Source organism: Pongo abelii, chromosome 20, assembly GCF_028885655.2.
Source record: "Pongo abelii isolate AG06213 chromosome 20, NHGRI_mPonAbe1-v2.0_pri, whole genome shotgun sequence".
In the NCBI taxonomy this organism is placed as follows: domain Eukaryota; kingdom Metazoa; phylum Chordata; class Mammalia; order Primates; family Hominidae; genus Pongo; species Pongo abelii.
Genome location: NC_072005.2, coordinates 14,092,752 through 14,114,974, shown reverse-complemented (window position 1 = coordinate 14,114,974; position 22,223 = coordinate 14,092,752). Strand labels below are relative to the sequence as shown.

General features: G+C 52.9%; 2 protein-coding genes across 3 annotated transcripts; one reads left to right on the top strand and one right to left on the bottom strand.

The window, feature by feature from the left end:
* Positions 1-565: 565 nt before the first annotated feature.
* Positions 566-3,045, bottom strand: MISP3 (MISP family member 3). Of its 2 annotated transcripts, none has more exons than XR_010138419.1 (3): positions 1,754-2,472; positions 1,165-1,305; positions 566-922 (listed from the first exon to the last, which is right to left on the bottom strand). XR_010138419.1 is itself a non-coding variant. In XM_024237042.3 (3 exons), the coding sequence occupies exons 1-3, from the start codon at positions 2,319-2,321 to the stop codon at positions 905-907; spliced, it is 660 nt and encodes a 219-aa protein (XP_024092810.3). In that variant the 5' UTR covers positions 2,322-3,045; the 3' UTR covers positions 566-904. The 2 variants fall into 2 exon arrangements, 1 of the variants encoding a protein (XP_024092810.3); XM_024237042.3 differs by having other exon boundaries at positions 1,165-1,238; positions 1,754-3,045.
* Positions 3,046-17,875: 14,830 nt separating this feature from the next.
* On the top strand, positions 17,876-22,210 carry PALM3 (paralemmin 3). Its single transcript, XM_024236948.3, has 5 exons — positions 17,876-18,162; positions 18,718-18,860; positions 19,009-19,093; positions 20,105-20,150; positions 20,289-22,210. Exons 2-5 carry the CDS (start codon positions 18,745-18,747, stop codon positions 21,944-21,946), a joined length of 1,905 nt encoding a protein of 634 aa, XP_024092716.2. The 5' UTR covers positions 17,876-18,162; positions 18,718-18,744; the 3' UTR covers positions 21,947-22,210.
* The last annotated feature ends 13 nt before the right edge of the window (positions 22,211-22,223 follow it).

The following is a 22,223-nucleotide window of genomic DNA, read 5'->3' as shown; positions in this document are numbered from 1 at the left end:
AAGTGATCCACCCACCTCGGCCTCCCAAAGTGCTGGGATTACAGGCGTGAGCCACCGCGCCCGGCCACGGATGCTTTTGGAAAGCAGAAACTCTTGACCCAACACCACGAATGGTCCTTTCATAGTGAAGACCCATGAGGTCAAGAAGAATGGTGATCATTGGGAACTAATAATGTTGAGAAGCCTGAACCCTCACCACCTCTTTTTTTAGTAGCTATTGTTTACGTTCCCAGGGTAGGAACAGCCTCTTATCACCACTGTCTGGCCAGTGCCCAGCGCAGGGCACACCGCTGGCACCAATAAATGTTGACAAGGAAGCCTGGAAACGAGGGTGTGAACTCGGTCCGCGCGCCACATTTTGCGCCCGGGCCGCCAGGGGGCGGTAAGACCTGGGCCAGGCCTTGTCGGGCCGTGCTGGGGGAGGCGGGCAGCCCCAGAACAGGGCGGTAAGGGCGCATTCCTGCATTCCGGCCCTCACCTCTTGGGGTTTTCTCGGGCCTCCCTCGGCCCGCCGTGCTCCCGCCCCACCCCAGACGAAGAGGACCCAGAAAAAAACAGGCTGCAGTGCCCTGAAAGAAGAGGCTTTATTGGGGGTGGGGGGAGTGGGGCAATCAAGGCAGTAACTCCGGCCCTCTTAACAGTCAAGGGAGAGGGTAGTTCAGTTTGCAATTAGGCAGAGAAGGGCTGGGCAGTTTCACTGGCGGAGTTGTGGGTGGTGGTCAGTTTCCCAATGGGGGACTGTAAGTTTTATAGAGGGGGCTGGTCAATTTCACAAAGGCAAGTCGATTTCATCTTCCCTAATGCAGAGGGCCGACCCTTCTCCAGGCCTAATGCTAGACGCCCGCCGCCCTGTTCCTCTGACGCGTACGTTACTTCCGGCCGGGGGTCCCAGGCTTTTCAAACCTCAAGGTTTGCGCTCCTCCTGGGGACAGAGGGCCAGAAGGAAGGCCGGCCTCAGGGACCTGCGCACTGCATCCAGGCTCAGGGTGGCGGTTTGGGCCCCAAGACCACCGTCTCCTCTTCACCCCGGGGATGCGTCCCAGACTGAGTTCTGACCAGAGTGGCCCTCCAGGGGGGATGCACCTTTCCCCACCCAGCGTCCTGGCACCGGAGGGGTGGGGGGACCGACAAGCGCTACAGGCACACGGGTAAGGGGGCTCCCACCTGCTCCAGGCCGTTCTCCGAGACCTTTCTGCGGGGGGGCCAGATCACCGCCAACTTTCCGTCGCCCCTGCTCGCTGCGGGGGAAGGGGCGCTCAGCTCACCAGCTGGCGGCAGCCAGGATGAAAGAGGCCGGCCGCACCCCTTAAACACACACAGGCGTTCACCCTCCGCCTCCCCATGAAAGCCTCCATTCAACTCCAGGCACCCAGGAACCCGAGGGAGGAGGGAGGTGAACCCAGAATGGAGAAGCAGGAGCCCGAAAATTCAGAGGGAGGACCCAGGAGTGCCAGAACCCAGTCAGGGTTCCCTGGAACCCGACAAAAAGGAAGACATCTGGAATGCCCCCACCCCCGCGCAGCCTGGGTGGTGTGGATCAGAGAGTCCATCACTCCCGGTGGAGGGGTGGATCACAGCGAGTAATGGAGCTCCAGAAGTGGTAGGCAAGAGACAAAGTTGAGAGGGAGTCTGGGAGCTTGGAGGGAGCGACCCCGAGAATCGGAGGGCCACAGGAGGGGCCATTGAAGTTGGGCAATCGGTGGGGGCGGCTGGAACCCTGGGGGTCCCCGGCGTTGCTACGCCCGCGGCTTACCGGTGAGGCTCGGCGTAGGCTCCTTCAACTCCGCGGTGCCATAGACGCTGCGCCGCTGGCGCTGCAGTTCCTGCTCGCGCTCGCGCACCGCGCGCACCTCCTGCTCCAGCAGTGACGGAGTGAAAGGCGGCGGGGCGCTGCCCAGCACCAGGCACCCGCCCTGCACGGCAGAGCGCGGCCATCCCCCAGGCTCTGGCAGGCTCTGCGGGCCCGCGCCGTCCCCCGCCCCCGCCGAGGAGCCGCTCCCTGCCGCGGCCTCGAAGAAGCGCTTGAGTTCGCCCAGCGGCTGCGGCGGCGACCGGGCGCGCGGCTCGGGGGCCGCGGGGCGCGCCAGCGCCGCCTGCCGGTGGGCCTCCCGCTCGATGTCCCGCTGCATCTGCGCGCCCGCCCGCGCCCGCTCCAGGGCGCGCGGGAGCGCCGGGCCAGGACCCGGCAGGTTGAGCACCGGCCGCACGCGCAGCTCGACGAGTTCACGGCCTGCGCGGCCCGGGCTCAGGCCCCGGCTCCTGCGCAGGCTCTCCTCGCGTTCGCAGCTGCGGCGGATTTCGCGCTCAATGGGCGTCTCCATGAACTGCTCCTCCGGGGGACGCTGGAGAGCCTCGGGGCACGGCGGAAAACGCAAGTGGGGGCTTCCGAGCCTGACCTTGAGGAGGAGGTCTTAGGGCCTGGAGGGGGACGCTGCCCCTGGACCTCTGCCCTTTGCGCTTCGGACGGCCCAGGGTCGTCTCTGCCTGGCTCAAGACTCTCAAAGCCCGCAGCTGTGGACAGCCCGGGGCTCTCTGCGTCCTGCTCGACTGATGGCTCGAGGACTTCGCTCTCTTGCTCCAGGATCTGCACGTCCTTTGCGGAGGGCTTGAGGACCTCGGTGTTCAGCTCCGCAGCAGCTCTGGGGCTTCGCTGTCTGGCCCTGGGGACTCCTGGCTCCCTTCTTCAGACGACCCCAGGGTTTCGTTCTCCGGCCGGTGGGGGCCTTGGTGTCCAGGGTTGGAAGCAGTTCGGAAGCCTCAGTTCCCAACCGGGGTTTTGATTCCCAGAGCGAGGACAGAGGGCACTGAGGCACCTGTGGCGGCAGTGGCGGCCCGTGGGTTCCAAGGCGTCGCCCGCACCAGCCGCTTCTCTGACCCGCCTCTGGCCTCCAGGAACGGCCCCCGGGGGCAGGGCCGGGCACCGCCCCCGGCACCTGCCAGGAGGACTCCCGCCCCGCCCTGGCCCCGCCCTCGGGACAGGGGCGCCTCGGTGGGGCACTCAGTTTCAGCAACTAGCGCGCCCAGTCACCTCAGGGCACAGGACTTCTTGGAAGAGGGCTTCCCTAGACCCGGCCTCGCTCTCTGGGGGGCCATTCTGGGTGCTGGGTTCTACTGAGCGCACCCTGGCACTTTTTCAGAGCCATGTCCCCGTCATCGTCCCGGAGACTGGGCCCAGTAGCGCGTCGGACTGGGGTTCTGAACCACTAGCCCCTTGGTGAGGTGTCCCCCGAAGCCGTCTTTTCGGGACCCGGGCAGCCCCGCTCAGTCGTGCCAGCCGGCAGGCAGCGACTCAGGCCCCTGGGCCCTCCCTCCGATCCAGCCTTGCAGCGCACAGCTCCGGCCCGAGGGGGCGCCAGGAGCCGCCTTACTGCGCGCTGGGGTCTCCCTACTAATGCCTGGGCTCAGCGAGGTTCCCAGACGCGCTCCACTGCCCTCCCGCCAAGCCGAGAAGCGGCTTCCCCTCTCCTCCCGGAAAAATCCGGGAGGTGTCCGCGGCCAAGGGCACTCCCGGATTGAGGGAGGAGGGAGAGACGGACACAGCGCACCCCGGGCGCAGCTCAGCGGTTGCAGTTGAAAGGCGGTCACCTTGGGCCCGGGCGCCTGGGGAGGCCCAGACAGGAAACAAGAGGCGTCCAGGGTAGGGGGAGAGAGCAGCTGGGGCCGGATCATGCGGTTCAAGGGCAGGATCGATGCCCTTGCGCGGGCCACCCTCCCCTAGGGACATTTTCCACTTTCCCCCTAATGGAAGCAGACTCTTCCCAGAACCTACCCCCAACCCCACCATTCTGGGGTGACCAGAAGGAAAAATACAGTTACCGGCCGGGCACGGAGGCTCATGCCCCTGATGCCAGTACTTCGGGAGGCCGAGGCGGGAGGATCACCTGAGGTCAGGAGTTCGAAACCAGCCTGGCCAGCATGGCCAAACCCCGTCTCTACTAAAAATACAAAAAAAAATTAGCCAGGCCTGGTGGTGGGCGCCTGTAATCCCAGCTACTCGGGAAGCTAAGGTGGGAGAATCACTTGAACCTGGGAGGTGGAGGTTACAGTGAGCCAAGATCGTGCCACTGCACTCTAGCCTAGGCAGCAAGAGCAAAACTCTGTCTCAAAATAAATAAATAAATAGATAAATAAATAAATAAATAAATAAGCTGTATACTTCTGGGAAAAAGTTGTCTCTATAGCACCTTCCCCACTGTATCATCTCCTGGTCCTTCCTCCAGCCATGCCAACTGGGCTGGGTTCTTGGCCCCCATTCCCGGGAACATTTTTTTCTTTTTCTTTTTTGAGACGAAGTCTCACTCTGTCGCCCAGGCTGGAGTGCAGTGGCGTGATCTTGGCTCACTGCAACCTCCGCCTCCCGAGTTCAAGCCATTCTCCTGCTTCAGCCTCTGGAGTAGCTGGGATTACAGGCGTGTGCCACCACACCCAGCTAATTTTTTTGTTGTTTTAGTAGAGACGGGGTTTCAGCATGTTGGCCAGCCTTGTCTCGAACTCCTGACCTCATGATCTGCCCGCCTCAGCCTCCCAAAGTGCTGGGATTACAGGTATGAGCCACCGCACCCGGCTTCTGGGAGCTTTTTCTGACAAGGGCACCTATGATGTCCGTTTGGCAGATTCAATCACTGACTTCATTCCCTGTCCTCCTCTTCATTAGCTCCTTGGTCTTTGGGCACACCACCCCCTCCTGATTTCCTTCCACTTCACAAGCACCCCTTCTCAGACTTCTCTTTCACCTTCCTTCCCCTCTGGCTTCCTTGGGGTCACCTGATGAAAGAGAGGAGAGTGAAGCTAAGGTGTTTATCCCAGCCAGGCACGGTGGCTCACACCTGTAATTTTAACACTTTGGGAGGCCGAGGCAGGAGGATTGCTTGAAACCAGCCTGAGTAATATAGGGAGACCCTGTCTCTAAAGAAAGAAAGAAAGAAAGAAAGAGAGAGAGAGAGAGAGAGGGAGGGAGGGAGGGAGAGAGAGAGAGAGAGAGAAAGGGAGGGAGGGAAAGAAGGAAGGAAAGAAGGAAGGAAGGAAGGAAAGACATCTTTTAAAATTAGCTGGGTATGGTGGTTTGTGTCTGTAAGCCCAGGTACTTGGGAGGCTGAGGTGGGAGGATCATTTGAGCCTAGGAGTTTGAGGCCGCAGTGAGCTATAATAATGCCAATACACTCCAGCCTGGGTGATAGAGAAAGACCCTGTCTCTAAATAAATAAATAAATAAAATAACACTAAAAAAAGATGTTTAGCTGGGCACGGTGGTTCACACCTGTAATCCCAACACTTTGGGAGGCTGAGGCGGGCAGATGGCTTGAGCCCCAGGAGTTCAAGACCAGCCTGGGCAACTTAGTGAGACCCCATCTCTACAAAAAAATGCAAAAATTAGCAGCATGTTGGTGGTGTGTGCCTACAGTCCCAGCTACTCAGGAGGCTGAGGTGGGAGGATCACCTGAGCCCAGGGAAGTCAAGGCTGCAGTGAGCTGTGATCACACCACTGCACTCTAGCCTGAGCAACAGAGTAAGACTCTGTCTCAAAAAAAAAAAAAAAAAAAAAAAAGTTGGCCAGGCGCAGTGGCTCATGCCTGTAATCCCAGCGCTTTGAGAGGCCGAGGCAGGTGGATCACCTGAGGTCAGGAGTTCGAGACCAGCCTGGCCAACATGGCGAAAACCCATTTCTACTAAAAATACTAAAAATTAGCTGGGCATGGTGGCGGGCACCTGTAATCCCAGCTACTTGGGAGGCTGAGGCAGGAGAATTGCTTGAACCTGGGAGATGGAGGTTGTAGTGAGCTGAGATCACACCATTGCACTCCAGCCTGGGCGACAGAGCAAGACTCTGTCTCAAAAAAAAAAAAAAAAAAGTTTATCCCATGTCCCCTCCCTCCAAGCCCCATTGGTGACATCCCTCTGCTACAGGCAGTAGCTCTACACAGCTCTCTCCAGGGCAAAGAGGTGGTCACAGCTCCCAGGCGTTGCTAACCCAGGATGTCTGTACTGTGCCTTGATGGTTTCTCCTCCAGCTTTATAATCTGAGTCTTTATTAAGTTCTCATCAACCACTGTGTTCAAGTGCACAATCTTTTCTTTTTTGAGACCGAGTTTTGCTCTTGTTGCCCAGGCTGGAGTGCAATGGTGCGTTCTCGGTTCACTGAAACCTTTGCCTCTCGGGGTTCAAGTGATTCTCCTGCCTCAGCCTCCCAAGTACCTGGGATTACAGGCATGTGCCAGCACGCCCACCTAATTTTTTGTATTTTTAGTAGAGACGGGGTTTTACCATGGCCAGGCTGGTCTTGAACTCATTACCTCAGGTGATCCTCCTGCCTCAGCCTCCCAGAGTGCTGGGATTACAGGCATGAGCCACTGCGCCCAGCCTTTTTTTTTTTTTGAGAAGGAGTCTTGTTCTGTCGTCCAGGCTGGAGTGCAGTGGCACGATCTTGGGTCACTGCAACCTCCACCTCCTGGGTTCAAGCAATTCTCTGCCTCAGCCTCCCGAGTAGCTGGGATTACAGGCACCCACCACCACGCCCAGCTAATTTTGTATTTTTAGTACAGACAGGGTTTCACCATCTTGGCCAGGCTGGTCTTGAACTCCTAACCTCATGATCTACTCGCCTTGGCCTCCCAAAGTGCTAGGATTACAGGTGTGAGCCACTGCCACCAGCCTCAAGTGCACAATCTTTCCTGTCCGGACTCAGGCTCTGACAAATTTCAATCTCATGTTTTAAACATCTAGGCTGGGCTGGGCACAGTGGCTCAAACCTGTAATCTCAGAACTTTGGGAGGCGGAGGTGGTGGATCACTTGAGGTCAGGAGTTCGAGACCACCCTGGCCAACATGGTGGAACCACATCTCTACTAAAAATACAAAAAAATTTAGGTGGGCATGATGGCGTGGGCCTGCTACTCAGGAGGCTGAGGCAGGAGAATCTCTTGAACCTGTGAGGCGGAGGTTGCAGTGAGCCGAGATCGTGCCACTGCACTCCATCCTGGGTGATAGAGTGAGACTCAGTCTCAAAAAAAAAAATCTACACTGGGTGCAGTGGCTCACGCCTGTAATCCCAGTGCTTTGGGAGGCTGTGGCAGGAGGATCACTTGAGGCAAGAAGTTTGAGACCAACCTGGGCAACATGGCAAGTGGCGAGACTCCACTTCTAATATATATATAATATATAACACATATTATATATTATATATTATATATCACAAATTATATAATATATACTATATATTATATAATATATATCACATATTATCTATTATATATTATATAATATATATTATACACTACATAATATATATTTATACATAATATATAAATATATAAATATTATATAAATATATAAATATATTTATATATTTATATATTTATGTTATATTGTATAATATATATACTATATATGTATAATATATATTGTACATATAATATACTATATATGTATAATATATAGTACATATAATATACAATATATGTATAATAACATATATAATATATTTTATATGTATTATATTATATATTATATATTACATATAATATATATAATATATGTATTATATAAAATATATATTATATATAATATATTATATAAAATATAATATATATTATATTATATATTATATAATATAATATATAATATATAATATATAATATATAATATATAATATATTATATAATATATAATATATAATATAATATATATTATATAATATATATTATATATAATGTATATTATATATTATGTATTATATATCTAATATATTATAAATATATAATATATAATATATATAACATGTCATATATGATATATAATATATAATATATAATATATAACATATTATATATAATATGTAATATATAATATATAATATATAATGTATAATATAATATATATTATATTACATATTATATATAATATGATATATCATGTAGGACATATATATGATATATCATGTAGGACATATATATGATATATCATGTAGGACATATATATGATATATCATGTAGGACATATGATATATAGTATATTACATATTATATATTATATTATATATCATATAATATAATATATAATATAATATATATTATATGATATATAATATATATTATATTAAATATAATATATATTATATGATATTATGATATAATAATATATATATTATATATTTATAATATATTATATATTATATATTTATATATTATATATCATATATTTATAATATATTATATATTTATATATTATAATTTATATATTTATAATATATTATAATTATATAATTATAATATATTATAATTATATATTTATAATATATTTATAATATATTATAATTATATAATTATAATATATTATATATTTATAATATATTATATATTTATTATATATTATATATTTATTATATATTATATATTTATTATATATTATATATTTATTATATATTATATGTAATATATATAACATATGATATATATTATATCATATGTTATATAAATAATCTTTATGCTGATGTCTCCCAAATTTCTGTCTCTAACTCTGACTGCTCCCCTAGGCTTTGGGCTCATGTCTGGCAGTCTCAGGTCTGATAGACATTTCAGACTGAACACTTCCAAAACCACATTCTTGGTTTTTCCAACCCTACTCCTCCTCACCATGTGTGTCAATTTCACCCATTCAGTTTTTTGTGCCAAAAAGTACCCCAGGAGTCAGCCTTAATTTCTTTCCTTTAGCCACCCTCCAATTCATCAGCAAACTCTCTTGACTCCGCCTCCAAACAGATTGTGGATTCATCCACTTCTCTCCATCCTTGTTCCAGCCACCTCCTCCCTCTCAAAGGTTCCCATCAAGCCACGCACAGTAGCTTGCTCATGATCCTAGCTACCCTGGAGGCTGAGGCGGGAGGATCGCTTGAGCCTAAGTTCAAGAACAGCCTGGACAACATACTGAGACACCATCTCTTAAATAATAATAATAATAAAAATAAAACAAAGGCTCCCACCAAATTTAGAATAAAAATACGAATTCTCTACCTTGCCTCAGCAGGCTCTGCCCACTTCTCAGGTAACATCTTTTCAAACTGTCCCGTTGTGTCACTTCATTTCAGCTTTGTACTTCCCTTAACCCCTCCCCCAACTGCTTCCCCACCTCAGGGTCTTTGCACTGCTGTTTTCTCTGCTTGAAATGACAGTCACATGGCTGGTTCCTCTATTCAGGTCTCACCTCAAATGTCACTTCTTCAGGGAAGTGGTCTCTGATAACCCAGCCTACAACAGCACTCCTTCTTTAGCCCCATTCCAGGTATTCTCAATAACTCACCCCCAATTGCGGTTGCCACCAATTGCTTTTATTTTTATTTTTTTAAATTTTATTTTATTTTTGACAAAAAGTCTCACTCTGCCAACCAGGCTGGAGTTCAGTGGCACGATCTTGGCTCACTGCAACCTCTGCCTCCAGGATTCAAGCAATTCTTCTGCCACAGCCTCCCGAGTAGCTGGGATTACTGGTGCGCACCACCGCGGCTGGCTTATTTTTCTATTTTTAGTGGAGGCGGGGTTTCACCATGTTGGCCAGGCTGGTCTTGAACTCCTGACCTGATGATCCACCCACCTCGGCCTCCCGAAGTGCTGGGATTACAGGCATGAGCCACCGCGCCCAGCCTTCTTCTTCTTCTTTTTTTGAGAGGGAGTCTCGCTCTGTCGCCCAGCCTGGAGTGCAGTAGCACGATCTCAGCTCACTGCAAGCTCCACCTCCCGGGTTCATGCCATTCTTCTGCCTCAGCCTCCCGTGTAGCTGGGACTACAGGCGCCTGTCACCACGCCTGGATTTTTTTTTTTTTTTTTTTTTTTTGTATTTTTTAGTAGAGACAGGATTTCACCATGTTAGCCAGGATGGTCTCGATCTCCTGACCTCGTGATCTGCCCGCCTCGGCCTCCCAAAGTGCTGGGATTACAGGCGTGAGCCACTGCGCCTGGCCCCAGCCTTCTTTTTATTGTTATTATTTTTTTTTTGAGAAGGAGTCTTGCTTTGTTGCCCAGGCTGGAGTGCAGTAGCGCCATCTCGGCTCACTGCAACTTCCACCTCCCAGGTTCAAGCGATTCTCCTATCTCAGCCTCCTGAGTTGCTGGGATTACAGGTGCATGGCCGGCTAATTTTTTGTATTTTTAGTAGAGTCGGGGGTTTCGCCATGTTGGATAGGCTGGTCTTGAACTCCTGACCTCAGGTGATTTGCCTGCTCGGACTCCCAAAGTGCTGGGATTACAGGCATGAGCCACCAGGCCCGGCACCAATTGCTTTTATATTTCTTTCTATTTGTGTATTATCTGTCTCTCTTCCCATACAAGAAAGGGAGCTGCATAATAGCATTTTCTGGTTGTCTAGTTCATCTCTATACCCAATGCCCCCATGCCTAGAATAATGTCTTATTATTATTATTATTTGAGATAGGGTTTTGCTCTGACACCTAGGCTGGAGTGCAGTCACTGCAGCCTCAACCTCCTGGGCTTAAGCAATCCTCCTGCCTCCGCCTCCTGAGTAGTTGGAATTACAGGCATGAGCCACCATGCCTGGCTCCAACATCTAAATATTTGACAGTTATAAAATCAATCTACAAACAATTAAATGGGCTGGACGTGGTGGCTCATGTCTGTAATCCCAGCACTTTGGGGGGCGGATCACTTGAGGTCAGGAATTCAAGACCAGCTTGGCCAATATGGTGAAACCCCGCCTCTACTAAAAACACAAAAATTAGCCAGGCCTGGTGGTGCATGCGTGTAATCCCAGCTACTCAGGAGTCTGAGGCAGGAGAATCACTTGAACCTTGGGGGCAGAGGTTGCAGTGAGCCAAGATCGCACCACTGCACTCCAGTCCAGCCTGGGCGACACAGTGAGACTGTCTAAAATAAATAAATAAATAATAAATAGAATATTTTATTTCCTCCAAAAGGTGGAAATAATTCAAATGTCCATCAATGGATAAATGGATCAGCAAAATATAGTATAGTCATATGATGAAATATTATTCAGCCATAAAAAAGGAATTAAGGGGGCTGGGCACAGTGGCTCATGCCTGTAATCCCAGCACTTTGGGAGGCCGAGGCGGGTGGATCACGAGGTCAGGAGATCGAGACCATCCTGGCTAACACAGTGAAACCCCGTCTCTACTAAAAATACAAAAATTAGCCGGGCGTGTTGGCGGGCACCTGTAGTCCCAGCTACTCGGGAGGCTGAGGCAGGAGAATGGTGTGAACCCGGAAGGCGGAGCTTGCGGTGAGCCGAGATCACACCACTGCACTCCAGCCGGGGTGACAGAGCGAGACTCTGTCTCAAAAAAAAAAAAAGGAATTAAGGAACAATAAATACACGCTACATGGATGAAATTTTAAAACGTGATGCTGAGTGAAAGAAGCCAAACACAAAAGGCCGCATAGTGTGTGAGTCTTTTTTTTTTTTAAGACTGAGTTGCCCGGGCTGGAGTGCAATGGCGTGATCTCGGCTCATCGCAACCTCTACCTCCTGGGTTCAAGTGATTCTCCTGCCTCAGCCTCCCAGGTAGCTGAGATTACAGGTATGCACCACCACGCCTGGCTAATTTTTGTATTTTTAGCAGAGATAGGGTTTCTCCACGTTGGTCAGGCTGGTCTCGAACTCCCGACCTCAGGTGATCCACTCACCTCAGCTTCCCAAAGTGCTGGGATTACAGGTGTGAGCCACCACACCCAGCCTGTGAGTCCATTTTTATAGAACTATCCAGAATAGTCCAGGCACGGTGACTCACGCCTGTAATCCCAGCACTTTGGGAGGCCAAGGAGGATGGATCACCTGAGGTCAGGAGTTCGAGACCAGCCTGGCCAACATGGTGAAACCCTGTCTCTACAAGAATACAAAAATTAGCTGGGCATGATGGCGGGTGCCTGTAATCCTAGCTACTTGGGAGGCTGAGGCAGGAAAATTGCTTGAACCCAGCAGATGGAGGTTGCAGTGAGCCAACATTGTGCCATTGCACTCTAGCCTGGGCAATAGAGTGAGGCTCCGTCTAAAAAAAAAAAAAAAAAAAAAAAAAAAAATTCCAGAATAGGCAAATCCATAGAGATGGACACAGATTGGTGGTTGCCAGGGACGGGAGGCAGGGGAATGAGTAGTGACCGCTTCCTTTTGGGTGGATGAAAATATTCTGAACCCGACAGTGGTGAGGATTACATAATATTGTGAACATACTAAATGCCACTAATGGTAAATTTTGTTATGTGTATTTTACCACGATCAAAAAGTAATTTTTTTTTTCAGATGGAGTCTCACTCCGTCACCCAGGCTGGAGTGCAGTGGCACGATCTCAGCTCCCTGCAATCTCCACCTCCTGGGTACAAGCAATTCTCCTGCCTCAGCCTCCCGAGTAGCTAGGACTACAGGTGTGCTACCACACCTGGCTAATTTGTATTTTTAGCAGAGGCAGGCTTTCTCCATGTTGGCCAGGCTGGTCTCAAACTCCTGACCTCGTGATCCGCCCACCTCGGCCTCCCAAAGTGCTGGGATTACAGGCGTGAGCCACCGTGCCCGGCTCAAAAAGTAATCTTTTTTTTTAGACAGCGTTTTGCTCTTGTTGCCCAGGCTGGAGTGCAATGGTGCGATCTTGGCTAACTGCAACCTCTGCCTCCTGGGTTCAAGTGATTCTTCTGCCTCAGCCTCCCAAGTAGCTGAGGTTACCGGCATGCACCACCATGCCCGGCTAAGTTTTTTTTTTGTATTTAGCAGAGACGGGGTTTCACCATGTTGGTCAGATCGGTCTTGAACTCCGCCCTCAGGTGATCCACCCACCTGGGCCTCCCAAAGTGCTGGGATTACACGCATGCACCACTGCGCCTGGCCTCAAAAAATAATTTTAAAAAATGTTATCTGCCAGGTGTGGTGGCTCATGCCTGTACTCCCAGCACTTTGAGAAGCCAAGGCGTGAGGATTGTTTAAGCCCCGGAGTCTGAAACTGCAGTGAGCTATGATCGCACTACTGCATTTCAGCCTGGGCAACAGAGTAAGACCCCCATCTCTAAAAAAATAAAACAGTCTCCAGCCTGTGTGCTATGCAATGGTGCTCTCGTGTGGGTGAGTCTTGGCCGGCAGTCAGACTCAAGATGATTGGGGTGCCAAGTAGAAATGCCATTCTCTGGTGGCAGGGGGAGTCAGCGACTCAGTACTCTCACCCCCATGCTTGACCACGCGTGTGTGAAAGCGTGTTTTCCGGGAGGCAGCTGAGTGCAACAAAGAGGCCAGAGGCTGGTGAATAATTTATCAGGACAGCTGATAGTACCTCCCCAGAACTGCCCTCCAGCCCCCAGCCCCCCTCTTTGGTGTGCCTCCCGCCTCCCTGGCCCAAACCCGCTGGACCAGCTCTCCCGGTGCCCGCCCGCAGCACCCCCCCCCCACTCCAGGCAGCCAAGTCACAGCCTCCGGGGCACCTTCAGGCAAGTGGGTGGTGGGTCCAGAACTCGGAGACCAGAAAGTGAACTTCTGGGCAGAGATGGCCCTGCAGAGCCAGGTGTGGTCTCTGGCCACACCCATGTAAGTGTCTGGGAGGTCAGGGGGCTGGTGGGCAGGGCCTTGGGAGGGGCTCATGGGGGATGCTGGCCTTGTCTGGGAGCCGGGAGCTCCACTGGCCTCTCCTAAGGGGACCTGGGGAGTGGAGGGGGTGGCCAGCCAACCCCATAGGCTCGTCAATGTCACCCTTCCTTAAAGAGTCATGGGGTGGGAGAGAGATATAGGCTCCCCCTGCCCTTTCCTCTTCGGGGATTTTCCGCTGCCAGGGCTGAGAACCCAAAGTCCAGCCAGGGGGTGGGGCTATTGCTGTGGTGCGGGCAGTGGGGAAGGTCAGGGTCACTGGGTTCCACGTTTTGCCTCTAGAATCACCCCCTCAGTGTCCAAGGTGGGAGAAAAGGCTTGAGATCCAACAGAAGTTAAAAGCTCCCAGCCTGAGAAAGACAATGGCAACATTGCAAGGATGACCTCCTTCATGAAATGGCCACCAACTCTTGCGGGTGGCCAGAAGCCCGGGCTGCCTACGTTGTTCTTCCAGAGTTAGTTAGAGATAAGCAAGACGGAATGGGGTGTGTGAAGTCTTTTCACAGCTGAGGGGTGAGAGCTTTTTAAGGTTAAAAGGGTAGAGGGGGCTTCAGAGGTTTGGAAAGAGTTTTGGAAAAGGGGCTTCCCCCCACACTAGGGACCCCAGTTCGGTTCCTCACCCTTGTAGGTCCTCCATTGCATTATTCACCAACTACAAACCTGGTTGCTTAGCAATGGGAACCTGATCCCCCCCAGCAAGGAAGAGGCAGGGAGATTATATCTTGGGGGTGGTACATGAGACCACGGGACTTCAGCCCTCCCCCAGGAGCAAACCTATAAGCACAGAATCTGGGCTTCCTTTGGGATATCTTGCAAAGCATGACTTCGTGGCCGGGCACGGTGGCTCACGCCTGTAATCCCAGCAATTTGGGAGGCCGAGGTGGGCAGATCACTTGAGGTCAGGAGTTCGAGACCAGCCTGGCCAGTATGGTGAAACCCCGTCTGTACTAGAAATACAAAAATTAGCCGGGCTTGGTGGTGCACGCCTGTAATCTCAGCTACTCAGGAGGCTGAGGCAGGAGAATCGCTTGAACCCAGGAAGCGGAGGTTGCAGTGAGCTGAGATTGAGCCATTGCACTCCAGCCTGGGCGACAGAGCGAGACTCCAACTCAAAAAAAAAAAAAAAAAGAGCATGACTTCAATTCCTGGCCCCAAACAGCATTCAGGGTCTCCAGGCTGATCTCTTACCTACCTTGATGGGGGTTCCTAGACCTGCACCCCCGCCCCCTCACCAGCTGTGTTCTCAGTATTTTGGATCTGACAGCTTCAAGTTCTGATCTTGGCTCCATGACCTTGGACACTGCTGCCACTTCTCAGAACCTCAGTTTTCCCATCCATAAAATGGACACATTCATATAGCTTACCTCCTAGAGTCGTTGGGAGGATTCAATGAATTACATTGCACCTGGCATGTGTTATGGGCTAGCTAATGGTTGGTTGATTTTGTTCTTAGCTGGAATGTCAACTCAGCAAAGAGTTGACTCCACTGTGTCATGATAGAGGCAGGGAGGGGGAGGCAGAGGTGGCTGTGGGAACCCAGCGGAAACCCCATAGGGCACTTAGAACACTATATGCTATATATAGTATATATATATATATCATATATATAGCACTATAAGTGCTATTATGCCTTCACGTTGTGGCCGCAGAAGATCTGGGAGGTCCTAGCTGGAGTTCGGGCAATGAGGCTTACCCAGTAGGGTGACTGTTCAAATTAATAAATGTTTGAGGGTTTGATCAGCGCCCGTCCATGCCGGGTGGTGGAGATGACAGGCAGAGACATCGCTTTCTAGATACTGGCCTGTGACACATGGTCAACATAGCGACATAGGCAGGGGTGCCCAATGCATGTCTGTGTTGATAAGGTTGGTGTGACACTGACTGCCCCCTAATCATCTTGCAGTATGACAGTCACCCTCCAGCTTCCAGGGGGAGCGTAAGTGGGTCCAGAGGCCACTCTGGAGGCTGAGAAGTAGAGATGTTTTGAGGAAGACAACGACAGGGGAATCTCGAGTTAAACCTTAAATGGCAAGTCCCCCTCCTCCCAGCTCAGAGTCCAGTCCTAGGCAGAGTAACCCAGTGATCCTTGTCCCCAGGGAGGGGGGTTAGCAAGTGGAGGAGGCAGCTCTGGAGTTACCATGGCAACAGTGGGAGGGCCACAGACTCGCTTACCCCCTCAGCGCTTGAGAAATTCTGGGTAGGAGCTGAGGTCCAGAGAGGGCGTGGGACTGGGAAGAGAAAGAGGCACACAGCCTGTTAGGGGCCTGGTGGCATTTGAGAGTTTCTGCACGTCAGACTGGAGATGGTTATTATAATTAATCATACATATTATTCATCATGGAATTATATAAATTATGATTATTCATAAACAATGGGACAATTTTTGTAGCACTGTATCCTAAGCTTTTCCCTGCATGAATAGCTCCTTGCAAGGGTCCTCTGAGATCGGGGGTGGCGAGGACAGGGTGGTCAAGCTATTCCTACCCATCTTACAGATGAGGAAACTGAGGCTGAGAGAGGCAAAGCCAGATTTAGGAAGGGCTTTAGCCTCACCAGTCATGGTCACTGCTCAGTTCCCCTCCCAAGACCCTCGCTCCCCGCCCAGACTCTTCCCAGGTGCAAAGGGGAAACAGAGGCAAAGTGCTGGGCTCGGGGCAATTTCCCTACTGCTCAGGGATCTTGGCCAAGAGAGGGGTGTTCAAGACGGGTGCGGTCTCTGGGAGCCCCTCGAAGCCCCTGCCCTCTCCCAACAGGCCCATGGCGGAGAGCTCCCTCTACCGGCAGCGGCTAGAAGTAATCGCTGTAAGTGACGCCCTCCCCGCGCCCTGGGCATCCCCAAACTTTCCCCCATGCTCCCTCCTCCTCTCTCCGTCATCTCTGCGGAGAGCGCCCTCAGCTCCAGCCCCGCCCAGGGCTCCCCACACCAATTCTCAGCCCTCTCTGCCCCCCAGTTCCTGTCTGGTCACTACCACCCTCAGAATGGGGACTTGTGGCTCCCACACTTCCAGAGTCTGCATCGTCTATGCCTCATTCCTGAACCTCAGCCTCCCAAAAACCCCATGCCTGAGCCGCATCTCTCGGACCGCCGTTTATCAGACCGCTATCTCTCAAATCTCCCTACCTCGGAGCCCCCATCCTGACAGTCCTTCCTTGGGAACTTTCATCCCTGACTTCCTGGTCTCTCTGGACTCCCGCATCTCTGGGTCTGGTTACCATCAGAGTGGTAACTCTGATCCTATCTCTGTCCTGCATCCTTCCCTCCTCCATCTCCCTGAACCCCAACTTTCCGCACCCACTTACATACCCCATCTATCCATACCTCCACCTCTGTACCCCATATTTCTGACCCCTATCTCTGTATCCCATCTCCCTGATCCCCACCTCTACACCTCAGTATTTCTGGACCCCGTGGCTGCACTCCCATCTCACTACTCACTAGCATCCTTCTTTTGATCCCCATCTCTGCACCCCATCTCGCTGGACCCCCATGGCTGCACCCCCATTTTGGATCCCCATCTCACTGGCACGCTCCTTTTTATTCCCCATCTATGGAACCCCATCTCCCTGCACCCTATCTCTCTATATCCCACTTCTGTACCCTATCTCTCCAAACTCAACTTCTATACCCCAGCTATCTGCACCCCACTTCTGTACCCCATCTCACTGTACCCCACTTCTGTACCCCATCTCTCTGCACCCCCACCTCTGCACCCCATCTCTCTAGATTCCATGTCTACACTCCATTACTCTGGGCTCCCATGGCTGCATCCCCATTTCGGACCCCCCATCTCACTAGCACCCTCCCCTCCTTTTTTCTTTTTTTGAGACGGAGTCTCGCTCTGTCGCCCAGGCTGGAGTGCAGTGGCGCGATCTCCGCTCACTGCAACCTCCGCCTCCCGGGTTCAAGAGATTCTCCCGCCTCAGCCTCCCCGGTAGCTGGGATTACAGGCGCGCGCCACCACGCCCAGCTAATTTTTGTATTTTTAGTAGAGCCGGGTTTTCACCATGTTGGCCAGGGTAGGCTAGAACTCCTGACCTCAAGCGATCTGTCCGCCTCGGCCTCCCAAAGTCCCGGGATTACAGGCGTGAGCCACCGCATCCAGCCGCACCCTCCCTTTGATCCCCATTTCTCTTAACCTCGTATCTCGGAGCTCCCCAGCTCTGCCCCTCCCCCGATAGCTGTCCCAAGGCCCTACCCTCTACACCCCCCCATCCACAGACCCCCATTGGGCGCGGGCGAGGCCTCCGCAGCATCCCGGGCGCGGCCGGCCCCGCCCCCGCCCCGCCCCCCCACCCTCCGCCCGCCGCTGAGTCAGCGCCTCCGCAGCCCCCTCCCCGCCCTGGGTGCAGACCCGTGCTGGGCCGCCCCCGCCGGGCTCGCTGCCTCGGGAGCCCCGGGAGCTCCGGGGAGCCCCGCGGAGGAGGGAGGGGAAAGGGAGGGAAGAGGAGGTGGTGGAGGCCGCGCCCGGCCGGCGGGCAGCTCCGGGTCCTCTGTGCGCAGGAGAAGCGGCGGCTGCAGGAAGAGATCCGCGCCGCGCGCCGGGAGCTGGAGGAGGAGAAACTCCGCGTGGAGCGTCTCAAGGTTGGGGGCGGGCAGGGGCGCCTGCCTAGCCTGGGGAATGAAGTGGGGGGTGTCTGTGCGAGTCGGTTTGGGGGACGATAGGAGCCTCTGTCCAATTTTGGGGGGGAGCGGGCAGTTGGGGGCGTTGGTTCCAGCTTGGCCGGGGCGGGGGATGTCTTTCCCAGCCTGGGAGGGACAGGGACGAAGTGAGGTGGTCATGGGGACATTTGTTCCATTTGGGGAAAAGTCTGGGACAGTGATGCTGTTTGTCCCAATTTGGGGGAGATGGAGAGGAGCTGAAGTCCAGCTTTGGGGTAGGGAGGGGCCAGTAGGGAGGGACATTGATTTCATTTTGGAAGTGCCCGTTTCATTTTGGAAGGGTTTGGAACAAGGGATGTCTGCCCACTTGCAGCGTTGGGGGGCACTGTGGCCATGTATCCCAGCCTGATGTGTGTCGCATCTAAGTGGTTGTGAGAAGGTGATAAGATACCTGCCCAGCCTGCAGAGGTCGGGAGGGGACTTTACATGGACCGGGGTAGTCTATATGCCCAGCCCCAACTCCCTTCCCCTGCCCAGAGGAAGTCTCTCCGGGAACGTTGGCTAATGGATGGGGCAGCTGCAGTGCCAGAGCCATCTGAAGACCCCACCTCGAAGGACCCCCAGTCACCCGAGGGCCAGGCTCAGGCCCGAATCCGGAACCTGGAAGACAGTTTGTTCACGTGAGTGGAGACCTGCTATCTCTGCCCGAACCCTGCCCCAGCTGGGTGAGATCGAGATCCTGGGCACATTCCAAGGAGGTGGTAGCTTGAGCCTAGGAGCCCAAGGAGTGTGGGGGCCCAGCTCCTAGCAGCCCTCTCTCTTCTTCAGACTCCAGTCCCAGCTGCAGCTGTTGCAAAGTGCTTCCACAGGTGCCCAGCACAAGCCCTCAGGCAGGCCCAGCTGGCGCAGACAGGTGAGGGGGGTGATCTGGGGAGTGGGATGGGGGGGTGTGGCCAGCAGGCCTCAAAGCAGGACATGGAATCAGGAATGCACCTTTCTCCAAGGGCAGCCTGACCACTAGGTCTGCATTCAGATCCGCTTCCCACTTTTACTTTGCTCTGTGGTCTTGGCAGGTCAATTTCCTTTCCCAAGCCTTAGTTTCCCCATCTCTAAAATGGGAATAACAACAGTATAGGCCGGGAATGGTGGCTCCCACCTGTAATCCCAGCACTTTGGGAGGCCGAGGTGGGCGGATCACTTAAGGTTAGGAATTGGAGACCAGCCTGGCCAACATGGTGAAACCCCGTCTCTACTAAAAACACAAAAATTAGCTCGGTATGGTGGTGTGTCCCTGTAGTCCCAGCTACTGGGGAGGTTGAGGCAGGAGAATCACTTGAACCCTGGAGACAGAGGTTGCAGTGAGCTGAGATCACACCACTGCACTTCACCCTGGGTGACAGAGTGAGACTCTGTCTCAAAAAAACAAAAAGTAGCTGGGCATGCTGGCAGGCGCCTGTAGTCCCAGCTACTAGGGAGGCTAAGACAGGGAAATCGCTTGAAACCAGGAGGCAGAGGTTGCAGTGAGCCGAGATTATGCCACTGCACTCCAGCCTGGGCGACACAGCAAGACTCCATCTCAAAAAAAAAAAAATTAATTTGTATTTATGTTGATTGGAATGTAAGTGCCAAAAACAAAAGGCTTAAGTGTTCCTTGTCCATGGTAACCAGTAATTGGCAAAGTAGGCCCCTAATACAGATTGGCTATGGGAATGCAGTATTGTTTAAGCACCTACTGTGTGCAAGGCCCTGGAACATAGGGCAATAAGATAGATGAGGAAGGCAGAGGTACAGTGTGGAGTTTGATCCTGAAGGTAATAGAGAGCCATTGAGGGTATCTGGGGGTGGTGGGGTGGGAGCCTAGCATGCAGGGAGGCTGGAGGTGGGGATGAGGGCCAGCCTGACCATGTCTCTGCCATCTCTGCAGGGTCACCGTCCTCTCTCCCAGTCCATTGTCGAGGCAGTTTCTGTAGGTAAGTGTGGGAGCCCCTAGGTCTGGGGGTCAGGTCACCCCAGAGCCTGGGTGTGAGAGGGTGACTCAAGGGGAGTGTGGATGGCAGTCCTTTTGTTCCATCTTAACCGTCTTCTCTTTTGTCCTCTGACTCCCCCAGGCCAGACTGATCTGAACAAGAGAGCCTCCCTGCCAGCCGGACTAGTGGGCACGCCTCCAGAGTCCCCCTCTGAGCCCAGGGAGGATGTCATGGGGTTTCTGCCAGCCCCGAGGCAGGTCCCCAGGGCAGCAGGGGACTCCTCAGAAGCCAACGGCCCATGCCCCAGCCCCATCCCCACTCCAGAGCAGGGGCTAAGTCAGAGGGCGGTGCCATCTGAAGGGCAGGTGGGCGAGGCCAAAGGAGGGGGCGTAGTGAGCGTGGTGTGGGAAGGGCTGAGGGCCACAGACGACTGTGCCACAGGGGCCACAGGCCCCGAGCTGGAGGCTAAGGTGGAGGAAGTGGTGCTGGAAGCCATTGGAGACAGGAAGGGAGCTGGTAGCCTGGAGCTCCCGGCCTGGGTGAAGGAGGAGAGGGGCATCGTGGAGGTGGTCTGGGAGGGGGTGGGCGGCAGCGATGCAGAGGCGGTGGGGGAGGTAGGCACAGTCCCTGAGGTCGTGCAGACCAGCTTGCCTAGGCTCCAGGAGAGATTAGAGACAGCAGCTTCCATAGAAAGGGAAGATGTGCCCCGGGGCAGCCCTGAGGGTGACGGGCAGGGAGGCTCTGGAGGAGAGGAGGGATCCTTCATTTGGGTGGAGAGAGTGACCCTCAGTGAAGACTGGGAGGAGCTGCTGGTGGAGGGGTTGGAAGGGCCCGAGGTGGCAGGGAGGGAGAGAGGAGATGAAAGCCCGCTGGGGGCCGAGGGGGCCGAGACGGGAGGAGGCGAGGAGACCTGGGAGGCAGAGAAGAGAAAAGCGGAAGAATCCATGGGAATAGGAAGTGAGGAAAAGCCGGGGACAGGGAGGGATGGAGCGGAGATGTCGCCGGTGGTAGAGAGGAAAGGAGGAGAGAAGAAGTTGGAGCTGGAGAGCAGAGGAGGTGCAGAAAAGCTGGGAACAGAGAGGGAAGGAGTTGAGGAACCACTGGGCGTAGAGAGAAAAGCTGAGGGACATTTGAGGGCAGAGAAGGAAGGAGATGAGGAAAAGCGAGGGGCAGAGGAGGAGGAAGTAGAAGAACCATTGGGAGTAGAGAAGAAAGGAGGTGAGGAAGAGCCAGAGGCAACCGAAGAACCACTGGAGGCAGAGAGAAAGGGAGGGGAGGAGACACTGGAGGCAGAGAGAAAGGGAGGGGAGGAGACACTGGAGGCAGAGAAAAGGGGAGGTGAGGAATCATTGGAGACAGAGAAGACCCAAGGGACCGAGGGAGATCTGAATCTAGAACAACAGGGGTCCAGGGAAGGAAGTGAATCCCAGGCAGAGGAGGTGAATGAGGCAGGGCCTCCCCTTGAGGCTAACACGGAGACAAGGCCAGAGGAGGAAGGACCCCAGCCCCAGGAGAAGCCAGTAGGAGCCCCGGAGGAGGAAGGAGTGAAGCCCCAAACCGCTGCTGAGGGCCAAGGCCCCTTGGGGGATGCCACACCCCTTCTGGCAGAGACCCCAGCCCCAGAGCAGCCCACCGAATGCCAGCCACTGCTTCAGGGGGAGGGGCCCAGCGCCAACCCCAGTGCCCACCCTGTACCCACCTATGCGCCTGCCCAGCAGCCTGAGCCATCTGCGCCCACCGAGGGTGAAGAGGCAAGCGGCCCTAAGCAAAAGACGTGCCAGTGTTGTGAGGTCATGTGAACCCACGCCCCTCCACCCCATGTCCAGCTCCTCTCACAGCTACCTCGGCCTCTTGGCACCCAGAAGAGGGTCCCAGGTGCAGACAGGGTACCACAGGACTGGCCGTGGCACCTGGGAGCCAGCTAGCCTGCACATCCACCTACACCTGGGCTTCCAGACCCCTTGCCCACTGCCTGTGACCCTGGCCTCCTTCTGCGATGAAGCCTTTATACTTGAAAATAAAACGTGAAAGCACTCAAGATGGCTTGAATGTGTGTGTAGTCAGCACAGAATCACA

What these genes read in the sequence shown, in the direction of transcription:
- MISP3 (XM_024237042.3), bottom strand. Translation starts at nt 2,321, where the DNA reads ATGGAGACGCCCATTGAGCGCGAAATCCGCCGCAGCTGCGAACGCGAG. An exon ending in GCCTACGCCGAGCCTCACCG is followed by an intron (nt 1,239 to 1,753) that starts GTAAGCCGCGGG and finishes CTTCCCCCGCAG; the next exon opens with CGAGCAGGGGCGACGGAAAG.
- PALM3 (XM_024236948.3), top strand. Translation starts at nt 18,745, where the DNA reads ATGGATGGGGCAGCTGCAGTGCCAGAGCCATCTGAAGACCCCACCTCG. An exon ending in CTGGAAGACAGTTTGTTCAC is followed by an intron (nt 18,861 to 19,008) that starts GTGAGTGGAGAC and finishes TCTCTTCTTCAG; the next exon opens with ACTCCAGTCCCAGCTGCAGC. An exon ending in TGTCGAGGCAGTTTCTGTAG is followed by an intron (nt 20,151 to 20,288) that starts GTAAGTGTGGGA and finishes TGACTCCCCCAG; the next exon opens with GCCAGACTGATCTGAACAAG.